The following is a 22,721-nucleotide window of genomic DNA, read 5'->3' on the forward strand; positions in this document are numbered from 1 at the left end:
TTAAGTGGGGTTTTCATGCAGAGCTTTTACCTGTACTGGAATATTTTTTTTTTTACATTATTTCATTGGTACCATTTCTCAAGTAAAGGATCTTCCTACACTTCCTACACCCCCCCCCCCCCCCCCCCCCCCCGCTTGTCTGCTGCCGGCTCAGTCTTCCACAGCTAGAGGGAGACAGTGCTTTCTTCAGGACGCCTTGGCTGCTCGGAGGACCGTCTTTGCTGTCATGTCCTTGTTTGTGCGTTTTAATCAGCGATTGGAAAATAACAGGTAGCCTTGTCCCTCCGCCTCTCGCACCCATATACACCCCAGGAGGGAAGAGGAGGAGGAGGAGGGGGGAGAAAGACAGAGAGAGAGGGAGAGACAGAGTGATAGAGAAGCTGAATAAAAATAAACCCACTTTGACTCGTCGGTCAGCGGCTACCCTGCAGGTTTTTTCAGCCGACAGGAGAGGCAGTCCGCTGGGTACAACAGCCGGGTTGAATCGCAACGTGTTTGTGCGGGGCTGTGTATTTATATATGAAGCAGGCAGCTTTAATGGGTCCACCGTCAGCCCGTCTGGCCGCCTCTGGACAGATGATCGCCGTGATTCACGCTTGAATTTAGACCCACTGAAAGACGACATTGTGGATATGGAATGGTGCATGCTGCTGGGCCAAGTTTTCAGCCTCTGAAAAACACCGGAATCATGGACAGTCATCCGCTGTAAGTGCAAAAAAACAGTGTGTGTGTGTGTGTGTGTGTGTGTGTGTGTGTTGACGTCCCCCAGTGGCTGCTTGACTGATGGTGCCGCATTGACAGAGACAGCGGCCAGCCGGTGTGGCTGCACGCTGGCCGGGGACAGATACCGAGCCCTGTCCGCAGGCAGCAGCCGGGGGGGGGGGGGGGTAACGGAGGTGTTTTTGTTTGTGACACCGAGGGAGGATGTGTGTGTTGACTGCCATGTTGACTGCCATACCATGTGTGTGTGTGTGTGTGGGTGTGTTTGTGACAGAAAACAAGAGCCACGTGATTTTTTGCCAGGAGCAGCAGCAGCAGCATAATTACATGTAAGTGTTGGATGCATTGGTTTGGATTGATGTTGTTAATGCGTGTGTTTTGTGCAGTGGTGGAGAAAGTAGTGAAGTTGCAATACAACGCTGCAAAAAATAGTGTGTTACAAGTTAAAGTACTCTATTATAATGTTAAAATATAAGGGAATAGAGAAGCAAACCATGCAAAAAAAAAAATCCTCTAATTGTGGGAAAATGTGTATATTAACATTAAAGACATTATGGGATATGAAATACCAAAGGTATTCAAAAGTATGCATTGGTATATATAATTGTATTATTGATAAGGACAGATATTTACCCAAGATATTATTGATCACAAACAAGAAGGCAATAACAAGAAATTGGTATACGATTGATCCCACTACTATTGAACAAGAGTTAGAGTGAGAGATAATATTTTTCTTAATAAATGGGAGAAATGGATGATTTATGACACAGTGGAAAATGCTTATAGACTTAACTGATATCTAAATTTCCAGATAATGCTTTTGTATACACCCTTTTTTCAACAATGGACATGTGTGACCATGGCGGATTTGGTTTGGTGATTGTTTAATTTGTTTGCGTTTTATCTTTTTCTATCTTTATTGTTGTAAGAAAAAAGTCATAAGTTATCACACAATATTCCTGTTTATACACCCAAAAACTTAATAAATATTAGGCCTACTTAAAGTAAGATTGAAGTTCTCAGTGCAGTTTTATTTATCACATATTAGATGATTACATTGTTATTACTGGTGTATTCATGTGCAAATTACATTTTTTTGTCAAAACATTGCATCATATTTTTTTAATGAGCAACTGGTAACTAAAGTGGAGCTGCAACTAACGATTATTTTCATTATCGATTCATTTGTAGATTAGTTTATTCATTGAATTGATTGGTTGGCCTATAAAATGTCAGAAATGGTGAAACATGTCGATCACTGTTTCCCAAAGCCTAAGATGTTGTCCTCAAATATCTTGTTTTGTACCATTCAACAGTCCACAACTCAAAGATACTATCATATTATCATAAAAGACTAAAGGAACCAGAAAATGGTAAAATTCAATTATTCAAAAATGACTCCAAACAACGAATCGATTATCAATCGCTATCAATTGACAACTAATCGATGAATCACCTAATCATGCAGTTCTAAACTAAAGTTGCCAAATAAATGTAGTGAAGTATTTATTTAACCTAAATGTAACTAGGAAATCTCCTTACATGTATTATCTTTTTTACGAGGGAGACTTGGACAAAAATAAAGGTTATTTTTTGGTGTATAAAAGTACCAGCATCTAAAATGTGTACTTAAGTAGAGTACTTAGTTACTTTCAGCCCCTGGTTTTAGGTATTTTAGAGGGGCCAGATATTAGTTACTGATATTTGTGTACTTGTTTGATTAACTTAAGATGTTCGACGTTTCCAAATTCAGGTTTATACCCAGCAGGCACTTTATCATGTCAAGGCTGGTTTATCAGCTGGGCAAAGCGGCCAACTGTCTCAGAGACCCCAAAAGTGTGTTCACAGTGTGTTAATTGGTTTCGGAAATTACATTAATTGTACTAATTTGTTGCACCACTTAAGTACAAAATCAGCTATCGCCAACCCTGCAATATTAGCTGATGTCTTCCCCTAAAATCTCATCTTAAGATGTTAATTATCAGTTTATGTTGTGCTCTCATGGTGCATATTCCTAAATAAAGACATGCTTAATCTGATTACTGCAAACTAATGCACGTGTTTGTGCGTATAATAAAGCTGTCATGTATAATCTCCTGGGTGCATATACACTGCACTAGGGCTGAACAATTCATTTACATTTTATCGAAATGGCGATATGGCCTACTGCAGTTTTCAAATTGCAAGGAGTTGCACTGCACTATTTGTTAAAGGAGGTAATATGTGTCAAAATACCACTTCAAATTAAATATTGTGGTGTTGCAGAGACATCCTGGACTACACATCATATTCTACAGACTTAAGAAAACATCCTTGTTTAGTAAAGATCCCTCAAAAATCAACCCTTAACCATTTTAATATGTGTTTAATGAAAATGAGAATAATTCCCTCTAATATTGCTAGTCATATCACAAAAAATCTAAATGAGATATTTTCTCAAAGTCGTTCAGCTCTATACTGCAGAGGGGTTGGAGTGTGTTGTCAATAGAAGCTCAACCGTATTTTTCACCCAGAGCCTGAGCATACCTTTACAGTCTAATGCAATAAATCCTACCCTCAATAAGAGTATGGTGGTCTTTTTTTGTTGAAACTGTCTTGCAGAGGTGTCTGTAGTTTGTGGTACTTTAATTATTTTTTGTGAGAGGTGCTTCTAATATTTCTGATATTCTAAAATTTTACCCTACTCTGCACCTTAATACTGAGGTGAATGGGATTTCAATTGGTTACTCACAGTATTGATAAATGACATTTAGAAACATACAACAGCAACATTTCTCTCCTGAATCAATCCCCCCATCACTAAACAAACTGAGGAACATCTCAAAACCAAAACTACATGGCTAGAAACTTCTCTTGTAATTTAATGAATGGGGTGAATTGACACTTTTAGCTGTGAAGTGACTAAATCACAGTTTTTAAACGCAGCTACATGGTTGACTCACGTTGGGTTTCATGCCAGATGAGCATCTGTCACATACTAATTGATCATATCTCTGTCAAGTTGTGACCTCTTCACTCGTGCACCTGCAGCTTGACCTCTTTATAGATGACAAATGCTGCAAACTGACATTCATCGCATGCTTGCCTACCTCGTGTATGTGAAAGAAAGCAACAGTCCTACATCTATCCTCAGTAACGGAACGTGTATTACAGCTGAGTTATTCTCTGTGTATATCTGTGTGTTCATGCGCCTGCTTTGCATATGTGTGTCTGTGCCGTCTGTCTCAGGTGTACTAGACTTTGTCCACACGCTCTGGACAAAGAAGACGGAGTGGAGAGGCAAGGTCCCGTCACTCTCAACCCTCGGCACATGAGGAAGGCGTTCAAAGTCATGAACGAGCTGCGCAGGTAAATTCTCTCTTCATTCCTTCGTTGTCTCATCATTCTTAAATCTTCTTTTTACATATATTTTTCTAAATCTTCTGTCTCATTTTGTCCATCTCACACATGCGCGTACAGCCAGAGCTTGTTGTGTGACGTGACCATAGTAGCGGAGGATGTAGAGATCGCTGCTCACAGAGTGGTTCTTGCTGCCGGGAGCCCTTACTTCCATGCTATGTTTACAGGTAAGGATGATCTTCTTGGGTGCCCGTGCGTCAGTTTTTCTTTGTTTGTTCTTTCACGCCGATTATCATTCAATAATAACTTCCTCGGTGGTGATGGATGTGTGTGTGCCAACAGGTGAGATGGCAGAGAGCAGAGCGAAACGAGTGAGGATAAAGGAGATGGATGGTTGGACTCTGGGACTTCTGGTGGACTACATCTACACAGCAGAGATACAGGTCACAGAAGATAACGTGCAGGTAAACAAACACACACACACACACACACACACACACACACACACACACACACACACACACACACACACACACACACACACACACACACACACACACACACACACACACACACACACACACTTATACTTGCATACGTGCATTATCTTAATAACTACAGACTGTTATCACAGTGTGCAGACTCCCACAACATTATTAGTGTCACACCGGTCAGTAGGAAGATAATCAAATCTGTTTTAACTTTAAAGGACATGTTCACAATTTAGTCAGGTGCCCAAATGAACACTGAAAGAGGGTTTCCTTGCTGTAATCATTCCTCCTTTTCATACTGGTGATTAAAAGATTCACTTTAAATGTGCTTTCAGTGTAAGTGATGTGGGCCAAAATCTACAGTGTGTCCACAGGATGATTTTGTACAAACATGCATTTAAAAGTTTATCTGAAGCTTAAATGAGGCTTCAGCAGTCTGAGTTAATCATATGAAGTTGTTATCTTAACATCAAATTCCCTCTGTGTTTCCAAACAAAAAGAGGAACATTGTAACTAAAAAGACTCTAATGCTGAAAGATATCTACTTGATTTGACTCATTTAGGTTGCTGAAGCTTCAGATAAACTTTTAAATACATTTTTGCACAGTAGGAGGACTGGATTTTGTCCCCCATGACTTACATTGTCAGTGTATTATGAAGGGATCTTCTAATAGTCGTTATGTACAGGGGGAATAATTATGGCAAGAAAAACCTGTTTCGAGGATCATTGGGTACCTGACTTAGTGTGAACATACACTAACACATTTCAAGTTTCAATTGTATGACACTGATTGTGCTACTAAAGACTGTGTTTACATACACATACAGCAGTAACATATGACTTTGCACTAGGTTAAAGGGTGAAAATGAATGACATTAATCTGTGTTTCATTATTCTGATTAAACTAAAACTCCTGCTGACCAGCTTGTGATCAGTTATTGGAATATCACAGCAGCCCCTCACAAAAATCCTGATCAAAAATCTTTAAAGATCCCATGAAGTTGTCACTTGAATGTCCTGGAAAACATCTTCAGTATTAATCTCACGCTGCACCAGCAGGTGTAACCTAAAAGTTCAAACGATGAAGTCAACACAAATATTTGAACAATCTCACTATCTTCCTGTCCTATAAAATAAAACTGCCTTTCTCTTCACTTAAGATTGATCCCTAACTGTCATCTGTATAGTGATGATAAAGTGATAATACAATTTCAGGGGACTTTTTTAAAAAGTATTCAGTCAACAAAAATAGACTGTGTGTAACAAAGTGTGACATCTTTATTCCCTCTTGTGTCATTTCATTTATCACAAATGACTGTAGTTCAGAGAGAGTACAGAAGGAGAAGGATGGTGCATCCTTTCAACAGTGTATTCTCCAACATTATTATATGTTTCCCACTCAGATCATTTTCATGCACTAGCACATTTAAAAAAAAACATGCATTTCCATACATGGTCAAGTAATCAGACTTTTTCAGCAGAAGTGTTGCTGGGATTTACTAGGTTAATCATAAAATGGGAATCTGTTTTCATGATGTTGCTGAGATCAGATTGCTGCTGAGATTAGAGAATAATCAGGGCCGTAATGTGCACAAAATAGATTTAAAGTATATATTTCACTTGATAAACAGTGATCACATGCTCACACAGATGCATTTAACAGAGAGCTCTTCCTACAGCAGCCTCAAGTAGCTTTTTTATTTTTTTCATTCAAGGAAACTGTTGCAGTAATGAGCAGTGGCCATTTGGGGTAATGGATTTTGATCAGCTGGCATAAAAATGTTTGTACCCACCACACCAACCCTTTAATTTAATTCACCTGTATCCTATAAAGCCAAACACACCACCTAATGCAGGGCTGTGTGTGTGTGTGTGTGTGTGTGTGTGTGTGTGTGTGTGTGTGTGTGTGTGTGTGTGTGTGTGTGTGTGTGTGTGTGTGTGTGTGTGTGTGTGTGTGTGTGTGTGTGTGTGTGTGTGTGTGTGTTTCACAGGCGTTGCTGCCCGCAGCAGGACTGCTCCAGCTGAACGAGGTGAAAAAAGCTTGTTGTGACTTCTTGAGCTCTCAGCTTCATCCATCCAATTGTCTGGGAATACGAGCGTTCGCTGACCTGCACGCCTGCTCTCAGCTCCTCGCACAGGCCAACAGCTACGCAGGTTTGTGTGCACAAAAACTCTGTGTGTGTGAGAGAGAGCGTGACAGATCATATTGCTTTACCAAAATTGGTTTGTGTGTGTCCTGGAGGATGTGGGGCAGTGGAGGAGACAGAATGAGAGCAGGTTTAATTAATGAAAGTGTGGAAGGGAAACGTGGTTATGGAAAATAGCTGCAGTCATGAAGTAGTAATTTCACATGATGCTTTTGTTTGCAGAGCAACATTTCACTGAAGTTGTTGGGAGTGAAGAGTTCCTTAATTTAGGCATGGAGCAAGTGTCCAGCCTGATCGCCAGCGACAAACTCACCATCCCCACAGAGGAGAAGGTACACACACATTCACACTGCTCAGTATACGCAGATATAATTGTACCAAATGTGCTTAAATTGTATGTTTGTACATCGTGGTACAGGTGTTTGAAGCAGTAATAGCTTGGGTCAACCACGATAAAGACGTCCGTCAGGAACACTTGGCTCACCTGATGGAACACGTCCGCCTGCCGCTCCTCTCCAGAGAGTACCTGGTGCAGGTACGTTTGTCTGCACGTTCTTGTTCTTGTCAGAGGTTTTAAGATCATTCACCCCTCGCCTCATGTCTCTGACCAGATCACAAGTGCTGGATGTTTTGATCTCAGATTTGTGGCAGAAGTATTTCATCATGCAGGCAAAATTAAACTTCTGTCTGTCAGCCAGCATGCAGTATGGCAACATGTTGCTATGTAGCCCGTTTACAGGAGTTGTTGTCTGACACGTTTTTTGTTGAAGCAGGGATGAGATGGCAAAATCATCACTTAATGTGCAGCTTTCATCTGGCATGTCTTTTATCACACCAGGTATTTGACAATGTGTTTCATTTATGATATGAACATTTTCAGTCAAGTGAATTCTATCTGTTCCACGGTCATGGAAAAACTAGAAAAGTTATGCAATTTTGAAATGTTATTTTCCAGGCCTAGAAAAGTCTTGGAAAAGTCATGGAATTTAATGTTGTTGTCTTTAATTAAATGTTTTTAAAAGTTGTGAATAGTCTAATAGAAATTAGATTAAGGGTCCTTGAAAAGTCATGGAAAAGTTTTTAAATCTTTGTGTGAAAGTTTTGTTTCATGTAATTTATTCACAAAGTGAATCATTGAACAAGAACAGAGATTCAGACACGTGAAAACAGGCTGCTGTGTTGGTTTATATCCTGGTTCATTAATCTCTGTTTTGTTGGTTTTGTCTTAGTTTTGTTTGTTGCTGCAGTTTTCTCTGTCACAGGATAACGTACTCGAAAAGAAAAGAAAGTATGTGACAGGTATAGATTATCTTCACTGTTGCTCTGATGGTTTAATAAGATATAAGTATATATGATGTAATCTTTCTGAAGTATGTGAAATGCATTAACTAGTGGTGTGTAAGTCAGTAAGTATTTAAAAAATGAAGCAGTGTAGCAATGTGGGGCATGAGCAGGAAGAACAAACTGTAAATATGGACAAAAATATAGATGTAACTCTTAAGATGTAATGTACTGTAAATCTGAGACACTTGATTAGTATCATATAACCAGGCAGTATTGGATTAAAGATTTTAATCATGTTGGATGTTAGAGGAGCTCAAACACCCAGATACAAGCAAGCAGAGCTGAGTTTAACCTTTTCTTCATTTTTCTTCAATTTTGCTTCACCGTTTCAGACAACAGGTGGTTATGACAGGAATGTTTTGTACATGTGCTGTTGGACTGATTTGCTTTCTTTTCTAACAAAACAACTGTGGAAGAAAATAATCAATGAATAACACAATAGGATGTTATCAGAAAGGTTATTTTGCTGTTAATGAAGCAGGAAAAATAACACCAAACTTCTGAAAATCATATTTCAGAGACTCATAGTTCTTTATGTTGTGTCAGTAGATGAATGTTGCCACCTCTTGGACACGGGTGCATGTTTAATTTTGAAAAAATAAAAATAAAAACTCTGCTGTGTCTGTATTGGAAGTTTTGACTAAAACATGGTTTATTCCACCACGAGTGGAGAGTTAACATTGTCCAGATAACGTTATATTTATATCAGTTATTTGTCAGTAGAATAAGGTTTTGGTTGTCAGATTTCAGATCATTTATATGTCAGAATATAAAACTGTATAAATCTTGTTGGCTGATTGGTTCCTCTCTCACTTTTTGGTTGTGTTAGCGGGTGGAGGAGGAGTCTCTGATCAAGAATAGCAGCGCGTGTAAAGACTACCTGATCGAGGCCATGAAGTATCACTTGCTGCCAGCTGATCAGAGAGCTCTGATGAAGACTGCACGCACACGTATGAGAACTCCAGCCTGCTGTCCTAAGGTACAAACACAGTCAACACTAAGAGTCTAAGGCAGGACAAAGAAGGGGCACCCACGCTCAGTTGAAGCGGAAAAGCAATTATTGATCCGTAACCTTTTCATTTATTTATTATTAGCACTGCTGTTTTGGTTATGTTCAGGTGATGGTCGTTGTTGGAGGACAGGCTCCAAAGGCCATCCGGAGCGTTGAATGTTACGACTTTGAGGAGCAGCGATGGTACCAGGTGGCTGAACTTCCTACCAGGAGGTGCAGAGCAGGTAGGAGACAATGATATTAACTGTATCACAATTCAAGTCTGGATCCTCTGAAAGATTAGGTCAGTGGACTCCTATTATTCCCACCCTGCAGCAGCTTTTCTTTAGTTCAGGTGGTATATTTACCTGTAACTGATGATCTCATAGATGCAAATAACTTGCAAGTACAAATTCGGTACATGAGGATTCTTAACTTAATGAACGTTACCTGAACACTTCTTTTAAAATGATTAAATAGTCAACAATGGACAATGTGGCAAACTCAGAGCTGTAAATGATTAATTGGCTGATTTTCGCATGATCACTAGATCACACAGGAATCCATCTTGTCAGACTTTAAGTTACAAGCTTGTGTCAGAACCACCAGTGGTTCGGACCAGTCAGCGTCTTCTGAGGATTCTTGTGTAACCTTATGAATCCAGCTGCCTCACGAGGTAAAACGGTGACAGACAGATGCTTCATCCAATCACCTGTCTAGTATTTTTTTGAGAGCGACTCCCCTTTTCCAAACAGTTTCCAAGGACGCCATCCCCAGATGGTTCTGTGTAACAAACCATCTGGTGTGTCAGGTTTTAGGCTTCCAAATTCAGAAGGGCCCATTTCTTAGAAGTGTTTGTAAGCTACACAGAGTCACCCAGCTAGAAATTAGGACGTAGCTACGGAATATGGTAAGTTTCAGGGTGAAGTCTGGTCACATTAAAGAGTAAATATGTAACGCTTTATTTGGGATCATGGCCACATTGAGATCCAAACTTGAAATCCACACACTGAGATATTCCTTTTTTATTGTAGAAAAACAATACAGGAAAGCACAAAGCTGCCATCTGCACATCATCTCTGTCTGCAACATCATACACTTACTGCTGAGTTTTTTGGGAGATATCTGTGTTTACTTGTGTATTTCCTGTGTGATTCTCTCCAGGTGTGGTTTATGTGAGCGGGTGTGTCTATGCAGTCGGCGGTTTCAACGGTTCTTTGCGCGTGCGGACGGTCGACTGTTACGACCCGATGATGGACCGCTGGACGAGCGTGAGCAGCATGCAGGACCGCCGGTCAACACTTGGTGCTTCTGTGCTCAATGGACTGCTGTACGCTGTGGGAGGCTTCGATGGCAGCACAGGTATGGTGATGTTTGTTTAGATTGCTGTGGTCAGTGAGGCCATTGCTGAGCTAAAGAACTGCTACAGGCTTTAAACTTTTGTAAAAGCACAGAATTATCAAATACATGATTGTTCATGTTTGTTTTTTTACATGTTTTCTGTGCGTGTTTGCAGGTTTGTCTACAGTCGAGGCGTACAACGCTAAGACAGACGAGTGGTTCCATGTGTTACCCATGAGTACCCGACGTAGCAGTGTAGGAGTGGGCGTTGTTAATGGTGAGTACAATTCCCAGTTCAGTATTACAGGCAGCATTTAGAAATAGATTCACAAAGTGGAGAAAATTACAGAAACACTTAAATAGTAGTACAACAGTACAACTACAATTTTGAAAAAGTTCATTTTTTCTGTAGACTTTCAGAGGTGATGAAGTCATAGTTTATAGAGACAGGAAGCTCCTGATACAAGATTATATTATTACAATTATTATACTATACTAAGATAGTATTGTGATATGGTATTGAATTTTCTGGTTCTTGTTATACTATATATAATACTGGACATCACAGTTTTGATATTGTCTGTGATATTGAATATCACAAGTACTGAAAAATGCCTAAAAAGAAAGTGTTTATATTTCTAAATAATCTGAATCTGAGTGTTTTGGCTGATCATCAACACAGAATGAAAGACAGTTTGAGTTAAAGTATGTTGCTTAAATACAATATAGTTTAAAAAGTGAACACCAAACTGATAGTCTTAACATTATAGGTTTATTTACTTATAATTTCTGTTGTGTTGTTTTGTAAAGCACTATTCCCTTATTCTAAATTGTGGATTACACATATTCTTTGTGTGTTTTTTCAGGGATCCTGTACGCAGTTGGAGGTTACGATGGAGCCACCAGGCAATGTCTGAGTACAGTAGAAGCCTACAACCCGAAAAGCAACACGTGGAGCTACATTGCTGAGATGGGCACGAGACGTAGTGGAGCAGGTGTGTGTGTGTGTCTGAGGTTTTGTTTTTATGATTGAATACATTTAAAAAAATGTTTAAGTCAAACCTTTCTCACTGATTTATCCATTAAAACATCACACAACGTTTAACACAAGATCATGAAAAAGAGATTGATGCATATTACGCTGTACTCGCTCAGGTGAATGATGTTAAAAAAACGTCAGATTTGTTTTTATTTACCTTTTTTGTCCGATGTCTTCTACAGGTGTAGGTGTGTTAAAAGGTTTACTGTATGCCATGGGGGGACATGACGGCCCATTGGTGAGGAAGAGCTGTGAAGTTTACGATCCAGCCTCCAACAGCTGGCGACAGGTAGCTGATATGAACATGTGTCGCCGCAATGCAGGTAAGAAGAACACAGCGTGTCGTCAGCTGTCAGATGTTCCACACGGCTGTAAGACATCAGTTAATCTTTATATGCGGTGTATTTCAGGTGTGTGTGCTGTAAACAATGTACTGTATGTGGTGGGAGGAGATGATGGCAGCTGTAATTTGGCCTCCGTGGAGTTCTACAATCCAAACTCGGACAAGTGGACACTACTGCCGGCCTGCATGAGCACAGGACGCAGTTATGCAGGTGTGTAGGCAACGCATGAGAACACAGAGTTGTTTATTTGTGCATCACTGCTAACTGAACATTTTGTATCCAAACATATCAAATTCCCTCCACAAACATCAGGGCACCAAAAGACACACCAATACATTCATTGTAAAAAATAAAAAGCTAGTGAATGTGGAAACATAACAAACAAAACATAAAGACACCCACACAAACACCACCTAGAGGCAGAAGGTAAATACAAAATACTGCGTCAAAAGTCATCAGGGATAATGTCGAAGCAACGGCCAATTAACAGTGACTGTACCCAGTTATTTCAGACCATGCTAAACCGTCCGGACCCCATCTTCTCCATTATAGTCCAGAAAGGGGTTTTGAGACTTTGTTTTGGCAGAAAGTGCACAAACCCAACACCAGAATTTAATTTTGACATATATGGAGAATAAATACTGGAGTATATAAAAATATATTATTACTTATGCAGGATCATTAAAAAGGAAAATATATCATCAAGTAAATTTTCGTACTCTTATGATGTTGGACACCTATGCTAAACATAGTCAATGTTCCCAAACCCGAGGTAAACGTATGTAGAAATGCTCCCCGCAAGTATTTTTTTCTAAGCTGATGTCAGCTTGTTGTGCATGGCCATAAACAGCTGTCTGCAGACTTTGTTAAGCTAGCATTCTGGCTCGAACCCGTATGGATGTATTTGACAAGTTTCCAATTTGAGTAAAAGAAGGAGAAAATGTGAAATCGTACTAGTATCACTTGTTGGTCAATCAGAACTCACTGGAGGAGAATTACAGAGACGGGAGCTAGAACAGCCTGTTTCAGACAGAGGCTGGACTGAGGTGCTGTGTAAAGGGCCAATATACGATAAATAAGGAGTGTTTTGAACTGTAAATCATGCAGAGATATTCGAGTAGAGCCCCAGATTAAAAATATAGATTGTAAATGTGCATGATATGTTCCCTTTAAATAATACTGTTGGTATTAACTTCCTATTCCTGTAGTTACTGGTGCTCATATTAATGCCACTATTAATTGAAACAGTTGTGGTCAATATTTTGCTTTGATTTCAGTATATATGAATTATATATCACGTAATCTATTTTTTTACCACAGGTGTGACTGTGATTGACAAGCCCTTATGACTGCTCTTGACACCTGCCACTCATTTGGAGCAGAATTCTCCTGCTGAATACTGATCTTGGATCTGTCCATGATGCCAATGCTTTGATGTTGGGCAGCATTGGCACAGGCACTGACAAAGATGAAGAAAATGACAAGATTGTTGTTGTTGTTGTTGTTGGTGACAACGATGAAGATTTTTTGCACTTACCTGAACAGGGGAGCTGTAACAAAATGAGGGGGGGAGGGGTCGAACCCGTGTCTTAAAGCCGTCATGGCTGGACTGCAGCGGCGACTGGACAACACCAGTGTGAAGCACCACTGTATGTACCACTGCAGTGCCACTGAAACGCTACTGATATGAAGCTACTATAACTGCAGAGTTACTTTAACATTAGTAATGTTAACATGAAGTGGCTCGGAGAGAGACCACCGATTAATTTACGGGAGAGGAAGGAGGCAGAGAAGGACCATTTAGGACTGAAATCTTTGTTTCTATCATCCCGTGAAGTGTGTGTGTATCTGTGTGTGTGTCTGTGTGTGTGTGAGTGTGTGTGCTTGCATTTAAAAGGTGCTCCATTGCTTGTGAGCATGTATTCGTGTGCATCTGAGTCTCTTGTGTGGTGACGCCTGGTCCGACGGCGCATGAACACACTCTGTCTGACCTCCGACTTTACAGTGTTGCAGCGTGGCTGTTCAAGTGTGCCTGAATGTCAATTTACACCCCGCTTCCCACTTCTTCTTCTTCTCCTCCTCTGTTATGCCTTTAGTGCTGTAACTGGACTGGGCACAGCTGGACTCTGGGATAAAGAAATGCATTCGGAAAGTGGCTTTAGATCATTGATGGTTGAATTAGTCCGCATGAATTCAGAACAGCCACATGAGAAGCAAAAGATGATAATGTAAGATTCTTTTTGGGGGGGGAAAAAAAGCAAACTTTCAGTGGAATATTAACCCTTCTGATAAAGGAGAAGCCTAATTTCATGATGCCAAAAACATTGACCGACAGAGGGAGAAGCTTCAGTTTCAGATGAAAACAGTTGGAAGTATCAGTGCTTTACAGTCACCTGGCAGCCATGTTTGCTGTGGTTGTAACCACTCATGACAACTACAGCCTGAACTCACTGCATGGTCCCCGACTCTAACCTCTTACCCTCCAACGGCCCCCTCTTCTCCCTTGGTGTAGCAACCCTATTAACTACTGCAACACCCTGACGTACTATGAATACGCCAACTTAAAATGTCTCTTTCTTTCTATCTCTCTTTATGACTCTACATCACTAATCTGTTCTCTCTCTTTCTGGAAAGTGACCAAACTTACTCTTGATTTCCATTCTCTTCAGTCTCTTTCTCTTCCCTCTCCTTCTATATTGAAAATTGCTATAATAGTAACTGGTATCGCTGTTTCTTGTCAGTGTATTGAGGAATGTCAAGTAGGCTAATGACTTTGAAAATGTTTCATTACTTGTTTTATATTATCATTAATAAATATGCTTCTTGTATTTAAAGCTGTGAAATTATATAATCTGTTTTTAAAACTTTGCCAAATCAGTAAAACATTGAAATGGAAAGTGTTGTGTGTGTGTGTTTTGTATTTGTTTTTGTATAAATTTACAGTGAGTAATTTGTGAACAGTGAGATATCACCATATAACCTGGCATAATGCTGCCATCTTTGCTTGCTTGGGTTAACACTCCTCTTAACTTCATCTTTGATCTTAAAATATCTCATTTAACATTTACACATTTGCCAGTTTTTGACTGTTCAGACTTATCTTTTGTGAACTTTGGCTTCTTTGGTCAAATGGAGTAAAAAAAAGGGCGATTAGCAGTGCTGCAAAGTAACTAAGTGTATTTACTCATGTACTGTGCTAATCTCTTAACTTGAGTAACTATAATAATTAGTTACTAGTGAGTTCATATGATCAGGCTCTAGTATATGATGTATTCTTACTGACAAAACTGTCCAAATATATAAAAAGTGGTTCACTTTTTAACCTTAACATGATATAACTTTAAAATGTTCCTTATGTGTTTATGTGCTAATAATAACAGTATTATAATATATACCAATATATCAAATACAGGGGTCATTCTGCTCCATGAGTACTATTGTTAAGTATACTTTGCTGCTTATAGGACTTACTTATAATGGAGTATTTCTACTGAGGGTATTTCTACTTTTACTTGAGTATATGAGTTAAATACTTCTTAAACCTCTGTTTATATACCATACACTGTTTATACATTCTCCTTATATTCATACGTATAGCCCTTTAAGTCTATTGACTCCACCTTAACAATCTACAACTTTAAAATGCTCCTTATATGTTACTACAATAATAGTAATAATAATAATAATACAGTACATAACAATATCACTTATATAATATATATAAGATCATTTTGCTGCATGATGAATAGATTTGATACCTCAAGTGTATTTTGCTGCTAATACTTTGCAGGACTTTTACTTTTTCTACAGAGGGAGTGTTGCTACTTTCACATGTTTATATCTCAAAGTAAGGTATCAAAAAGTATAGTTTTGGTATCAGTACTAAAACTCAGGTATTGCATTAGCACTACTGTTGACAAATTATAAATTATTAGATTAGATTAAAAGTTAAATAGTGCATGAACTGAAATGCAATGTATCTAATAGTAGTAAGTATGCAATATGACTGAATTTAGATTAATTACAGAAAGAACAGCAACTAGGTTAAAATCAATTATATAATAATGTTTCCTTTTTTTTTTTAAAAACACAACAAAAACATCAATTCATCTGTGCTTTACTATAATTTGGGCCTCATTATCTTTAAACTGGGTCAACTTTAAGCTTAATTTGATTCGCCTACACAACATTTTCAGAGGTTGACCTTGAAGTTATAAAACAAAAAAGAAGGTACATCTAAAACTGAAGACACACATGTGTGACTCAAAGATCTCCGGACAACACACCATCCCTTCCCTCATACAGTCTGTTCAACACCGACACTGTTATGAAAGCCCAGCTCGCCTCTGATTGGCTGTTGCTGTAGAAACCCTCAGTCTCACTATCATCACTCCATCCCGCGGACCAATCAGAGAGGTTGCTCGGCCCACTGACGTCAGTCTCCTCTCCTCCTGACCAATCAGATAGCACGATATTAGTGTACTTCACCCGACCGGCCGCCTCTGCTCAGGTAGACGGGACGTACCGCGGAAAGGTGAGTTTGGCGTCGTCGCCAGCTGCAAATTTAACATTTAGCTGAATATTTCGCTGCGATACTAAAACCTGATTTGTTGTTGATGCAATATAGAGCTAATATAAGCAATGTGTTGGATACCGACCGGTGAAATCTGGTATGAAAGCTATTTAGGCCTGTTATAGCAAAGCTTGAACACGCTATTTTTGTTACTAAATTATCATAAAAACGGTGTGTTTATGCAGTATTACTGAAGCACAGCTGTTAAAAAGGACGTGAAAGATGCAGGGGGAAACAGAGAGGTGGTTTTATCTGTCAAAGTGTTATATAGTAGCTGTAGGTGTTTTTCTCTTTGTATAGAATTGCATATAGAAATGCAGCTGCAGCAAAAGTCTGTTTTAAGTGTATTTATATAGTATTATATTAGTTGCTGCCTCATGCACAGGTATTATGCAACAAATGTTATGTCATAGTGTAATGTTACCTCCATTGTTTTGCTGAAATGTAATATCACATTTAAAAGAACATATTAACCCTTCTGCAGCAAGTTTATTATTTTTATTTTTATTTTTTAACATTTTTATGGTCATTTTTTCACATTCTATGCGAGTTTAGTAGTTAAATTTAAAGTATTTTGTGGTTTAATGTAAATAAGTTCAGCAGAAGTGGAGCTTTTACAGTACTGTAGGCATACAGTACATGTTAAGTTATATATACTCCACTACATTTCTACATTTCAGTGTGAAATATTGTACTTTCTACTCCTCTACATTTATTTGACAGCCGTGAAGACTTTTCACACAAAACACGTTATCGTTTTGTGTTAAAGATTAAACTGTCCAACAGAATTTATAGCAGTTCAAAAGAGCTCCACCTCAACAAACTACAACAGTAAAATGCTGCTTATATGTAAATGCACTGATAATAAGGAAAAAGAAAACTAACAATACAACATTCTCAGTTTTCTGTTTTTGTATTTTTACATTTTAAACTTAATATTGCTGATTTTTTTATTTTTCAAGTCAGATTTTGAATGCAGGTCTTGTTCTGTACCTCTAGTATTTTGTACACCTTTAATGTATTCAATTCAAGGATCTGAGGAGTGTGTTCTTAGTTATTTGTAGTAACATCCAGCATGTTTTAAGTAGTTTTGATTATTTCAAATGGTAGTTAGTTTACTAAATGTAGTTACTGAAAATACATTTTAAGTATTAATACTAATGCATGATGAGTAGACATTTAAGTTATGATGTGAAACAGCTTAAAAAGTAGTTTAAAAATTAGTTTCTGTGAGTTTAAAAACTCTTGTTGTATTTTTAGCAGTTTACTGGTTACTTTAAATTAACCCAATTTCTTGCCTGCTCTGTTCTCCTGTAGCCTTGATTTGATAATTAATCATATTCATTTCAATCAATTATTTTGCTCATCTTCCTCTTCATATGATAACTGTGAAACATGCATGACTGAAATAAGTATTTGTATCGTACCTGTAACGGGGGTGTTTGTGTTTTCCAGTCTTCTCTCCAGACCTGCAGTCACCTTACGTCATCCATAATGGAAGTGAACGGCACGGCAAACATCCTGAGCTCTGCTTACCTCGCGGCAGAATATGTTGATGCAGTGCTACCACAGAACCCCCTCCAGCCCTCCCTGAAACACGCCTGGGGTTACATGCTGGACAACTACACCAAGTTTCAGATTGCCACCTGGGGGTCCCTCATCGTCCACGAGTTCATCTACTTCCTCTTCTGCCTGCCTGGTTTCCTCTTCCAGTTCATGCCCTTCATGCAGAAATACAAGATCCAAGCGGTATGTGAAGACCCTCAGTCATCCAGGTCATAGTTATCCAAGCAGGGTTGAATTTAGGGGAACTGGACTTCTTGGTTGTAGATACTTGAAGATGTTTTGCCTCTCATCCAAGGGGCTTTTTCAGTTGTAACTTACTGGCGGGGAGTCACAGGTATTTAACCTTGTGGGGTTGTTACTTGGTTTGTTAGTGCTCCTGGCTGTTAAAACAACTATTGTTAGAGTTGTTGGAGCCAGCTGATGCCAAGTGTAAATGACACACATGAATCCACATGAACATTGTTGTTAAGGGAAAAGAACAGTACTATAATGGGTGATAAGTTGTTTCGTAGCCCTCCTCTTCTGTTGAGGGTGTGGTTGCTGTACTTTGATTAAGCAGCCGTTGCTGTTGGCCCTCCTGTGTTGAGCCATTGAACGTATCACTCAACACAGGAGGGCCAACACCCTGCAGTTTACCTACACCGGAAAGATAAGGGACACTCTTTTAAAGACAACCACATTAATATTTTGGACAGATGGTTTGATTGAGGTGTAAAGGAAGCTAATTATTTATTTAGAACTGAAGATTATATATAAGGTCTTCAAGTATCTATAACTAAGAAGTCCAGTTGCTCTTGATTCAACCCTCCTTGTACAACAGGTGTATGCGTTTGTGTGTGTGTGTGTGTGTGTGTGTGTGTGTGTGTGTGTGTGGACATAATTTTATATTCAAAGTCTAAAATGACATTGCTCAAAATGAACCTCCTCTTTGTGTGCATGTGTGCGTTCAGGACAAACCAGAGACCTGGGAGAAACAGTGGAGATGTTTCAAAATGCTGCTGTTCAACCATTTCTGCATCCAGCTGCCTTTGATCTGCGGGACTTACTACTTCACTGAATTCTTCAACATCCCTTATGACTGGGACTCCATGCCACGCTGGTCAGTAGGATGACAGTAAAACATGCCTTAACAGCTCATATTCAAAGCGTCTGAGACAGATTAGAAACGTTATACAACTACTACATGCACTCATTTTAAGTTTTCAACAGCATGGTGTGAATTAAACATAGACTCAGTGAGCTTGACATTTTTTAAGGTAGAAAATTAACTGTTAAATATATTCCGATGATAACTACTGTATGATTGAGAAAGTGTAGTTTTAAAACGAATAGTCAAACATCAAGCTGTCCTGCACAGATTCTAAAAAAGGTTTTATAAGTGATCCTATATGTTTCCCATGTTGCCTTCAGCAATGTGCTCCTGAATAGAAAATACATGCAGAATACATGTAAATTTGCTTTACATGTTAAACAAATAGAAGAAAGTTTGTATTTATTTAAGTCTTAAGACAATAATAGGATGCAATTAAACCATTTTGTTTACATAAATGCAAAGAGCTGAGCAATATGGCTGGAATTAATATTAAGCTGTGGGTAATGGAGGTAAAATGGCATAAAAAGATCAAAGTGATGATAGGGCTGCAACTGACGATTATTTTCTTCATTAGTCAATGACTCAATCTATAAAAGGTCAGAACACTGTAAAAGTACTCTATAAAATTTCCTACAGTCCAAGCTGACATCTTCAAATAACTTTTTGTCTGACCAACTGTCCAAGATATTCAGTTTAGTAGTATCGTGAATGACAAAGAAAGGCATCAAATTCGTTCATTTAAGCAACTAAATCAGCACATGTTCAGCATTTTTACTTTAAAGATAAATAAAGATGATTATTTGATTATGAAATTAGTATCTGGTTAATTTTCTGACTATCGAATAATTGATGAATTGACTAATCATTGCAGCTCTATTGTAAACTCTCTTCACATCTGTAAAACAAAAAGTTGAACAACTACATTTAGTTTTTAATCATAGTTCCACTAACTCACAAAAACTGTATTTTTTTTCTATTTGACTTTCTTACAAAATGCTTCACAAAACTTGAAGCACACAATTCCAACTGCAGAATTATGACAATACATTTAGATATAATATTATTATATTGTTATTTCATGTTCATTGTGGTGATATCTAATATACAATACAACTGAATTATGCCAAGCCTCACAAATGCATTACAGTATGACCCACTGTTTTTAATTTAGACAACTTTTTGTCTTGCATATACAGCAAGTGTATCAAAATGAATGTGCGTCTTGTCTGGGCCTAAATCATACTTTGTGAGATAAAAGAAAGTATTTTAAATCAACCCAATTCTACCTGACTGAGACAACAGACAGATTTGAGTAAAAGTGAGTTTTTGTAATGTCCCACCTCTCCCCTCATGTCCTCATCCAGGCCGTATGTCTTGGCTCAGTGTTTTGGCTGTGCTGTTGTTGAAGACACCTGGCACTACTTCCTCCACCGCCTGCTTCACCACCGCAGGATCTACAAATACATCCACAAAGTCCACCATGAGTTCACGGTAAGTAAAACACACGTGATGAGATGAATAAACACAAACTCAACACTTCCTGGTACATCTCTTTACAGTAGAGTTACTTATTAACTGGACAAATGTGAACACACACACAAACATGCACGTGTCTTCATAACGGTCTCTCTGCTCTCCGTCAGTCTCCATTTGGCATGCAGGCCGAATACGCTCATCCCGCTGAGACGCTCATCCTGGGAGCTGGTTTCTTCATTGGCATCATGATCTTCTGTAACCACGTCTTCTTCCTGTGGGCCTGGGTGGCCTTCCGCCTGCTGGAGACCGTTGATGTCCACAGGTAGGACACACAAACAGCACTAAATGCACACACAATTTATGACTGAAAACTCAGTAATTTGTGAGGTTGACCACTAGAGGGCCACAGAGGACACTACATGTTAATATTACAGTTTTATTAGGCGACACTTAACTCCTTTATCTTTATATACTGAAGGCGTCTTATTATAATACATTTAAATACAGCTAATTGTATTGTGGAGATTTACATACACATCCTGCAAAAATAATATAATATATTTTGTGTAAACTTGAAGATATCCAACATTTTTAAAAAATCGGGCTATATTTTATGACATTTGATCTTGTAATCATTTACGCTTCTTTAGCCTGTTTGAAATTATGCAAGCAAACACCGAAGTCATACTTTTCTTTGGTTTTTACATAAAAATATGTATTTTTGCCAATAATGCAACAATATTTGATATTTGAATATTTGAGGGCTAAATCATCAAGTATTAAGGTTTGTGGACACATACTCTATGCACTTAATGCCTAATACGAGAACCAAAATAAAGACTAAATGTTATCCTCACTATTCATATTATAAAAATGACAATTGTTTTGTTTGAAGGACCGTACATCATAATTTTGACAAAATTGATTACTGGTATCTGAAATGGAGTGAAAATCTGTCATTTCTTTTAATGAAAAGGTTTGAGATTTTAATTCCCCTCTTTCTCTTACTCCCTCTCAGCGGTTACGACATCCCTCTGAACCCTCTCCACCTGATCCCGTTCTACGCCGGCGCCCGTTTCCACGACTTCCACCACATGAACTTCGTCGGGAACTACGCCTCCACCTTCACCTGGTGGGACAAGCTGTTGAACACAGACAACCAGTACAACAAGCACATGCAAAAACAGGGAGAGAAGAAAGATCAGTAAACCACTCGCGACTGGTTTGTCAGGAGGAGGCAGTGAGCCGTACGGACACACAGCGAGCACATAAACACTGCTGTTTTTCCCCTCAGTACATAGCAACACACTCACAAACACACACTAAAGGTGTACTTTAAATGAATCAGTACCACTGTGGTTTGATTCTGAATCAGACTGTGCCTTTCTGCAAAAAGAAGTATTGTTGTGTGCTTCTGTCGACAGCTGCTGGCTGAAATAAAACCATCAACATCCTCATTTTGATTTGTTGCTTTGCTTGGTCATTGAGTGAAACAAGTATGTAAATGTATTTCTTGTGAAATGCTTGTGTATACCTCTGAATGTCTCAGCACTTTAGCGCTTCCTCTCGAGTTGAACAGCCGCAGTTCACGTTGGAACTGTCTACACTTGGTGCCGACTTTTGAGACAAGTCAGGCATGTTTGATACAAACCCATGTAAATTTTTGATGAAAAGGGATTGGCAAATATGGCACTTGGCAGGCTGTTTAAGCCTGTTTTTTTTAGACTGTAACAATAATCAAATGCTGTTTTGATTTTACAAAAAGAAACCATGGAAATGTTTTATTTTTCTGTTTTTTTTCATATTAGAATAAAGATATATGAACAAATTTAAGCAGTAGTTTTGTCTGTTGAACAGGTTTTTTATTTTTTTATTACATAAACCTCATGATATGTGAGCCACTGTATTAATGAGATATTGTCTATTATTTACAAATGGTCACATTTCCACAAAGAAAGGCATCACTGGCAGTTTCAAGATTAACATCACAGATCTGAATCTGCCCAGCGAGTGTTTCTGTGGTTCTTTGTGAACTCTGTAAGGGTGGGTTGATGGAGAAGAGGGTGATTTTTGAGTTTGCATGTTCCCTTCATCTCCTCTCTGCTGCACTGTGGACACACCCCTACACCTCCATCCGGCACACACAGCTGCGTCTAGTCAGCCAGCGGCAGCAGCTTTCACACAGGAAGTGAAGCAGAACTCATTTCATTTTATGAAGGACTTAAATGCATTCATGCATGAATGGGAAAAATG

The 22,721-nt window shown here is 38.7% G+C and overlaps 2 protein-coding genes and 1 long non-coding RNA gene across 3 annotated transcripts; 2 read left to right on the top strand and 1 right to left on the bottom strand.

Moving 5' to 3' along the window:
• The first annotated feature begins 4,182 nt into the window (after positions 1-4,182).
• klhl2 (kelch-like family member 2) lies at positions 4,183-14,656 on the top strand. The gene is made up of 13 exons (XM_062433350.1): positions 4,183-4,289; positions 4,405-4,526; positions 6,546-6,708; positions 6,924-7,033; positions 7,120-7,236; positions 8,875-9,024; positions 9,164-9,281; positions 10,201-10,398; positions 10,553-10,654; positions 11,244-11,372; positions 11,599-11,739; positions 11,827-11,970; positions 13,081-14,656. Exons 1-13 carry the CDS (start codon positions 4,280-4,282, stop codon positions 13,107-13,109), a joined length of 1,533 nt encoding a protein of 510 aa, XP_062289334.1. The 5' UTR covers positions 4,183-4,279; the 3' UTR covers positions 13,110-14,656.
• Positions 11,654-17,798, bottom strand: LOC133994153 (uncharacterized). Its single transcript, XR_009927091.1, has 3 exons — positions 17,761-17,798; positions 11,851-11,941; positions 11,654-11,785 (listed from the first exon to the last, which is right to left on the bottom strand). It is a non-coding gene; the product is annotated as an uncharacterized LOC133994153 (long non-coding RNA).
• On the top strand, positions 16,232-21,925 carry msmo1 (methylsterol monooxygenase 1). The gene is made up of 6 exons (XM_062433363.1): positions 16,232-16,294; positions 17,789-18,082; positions 18,850-18,998; positions 20,357-20,483; positions 20,636-20,790; positions 21,487-21,925. Exons 2-6 carry the CDS (start codon positions 17,828-17,830, stop codon positions 21,674-21,676), a joined length of 876 nt encoding a protein of 291 aa, XP_062289347.1. The 5' UTR covers positions 16,232-16,294; positions 17,789-17,827; the 3' UTR covers positions 21,677-21,925.
• Positions 21,926-22,721: the final 796 nt, after the last annotated feature.

This window comes from Scomber scombrus, chromosome 2 (assembly GCF_963691925.1).
Source record: "Scomber scombrus chromosome 2, fScoSco1.1, whole genome shotgun sequence".
Classification (NCBI taxonomy): Eukaryota; Metazoa; Chordata; class Actinopteri; order Scombriformes; family Scombridae; genus Scomber; species Scomber scombrus.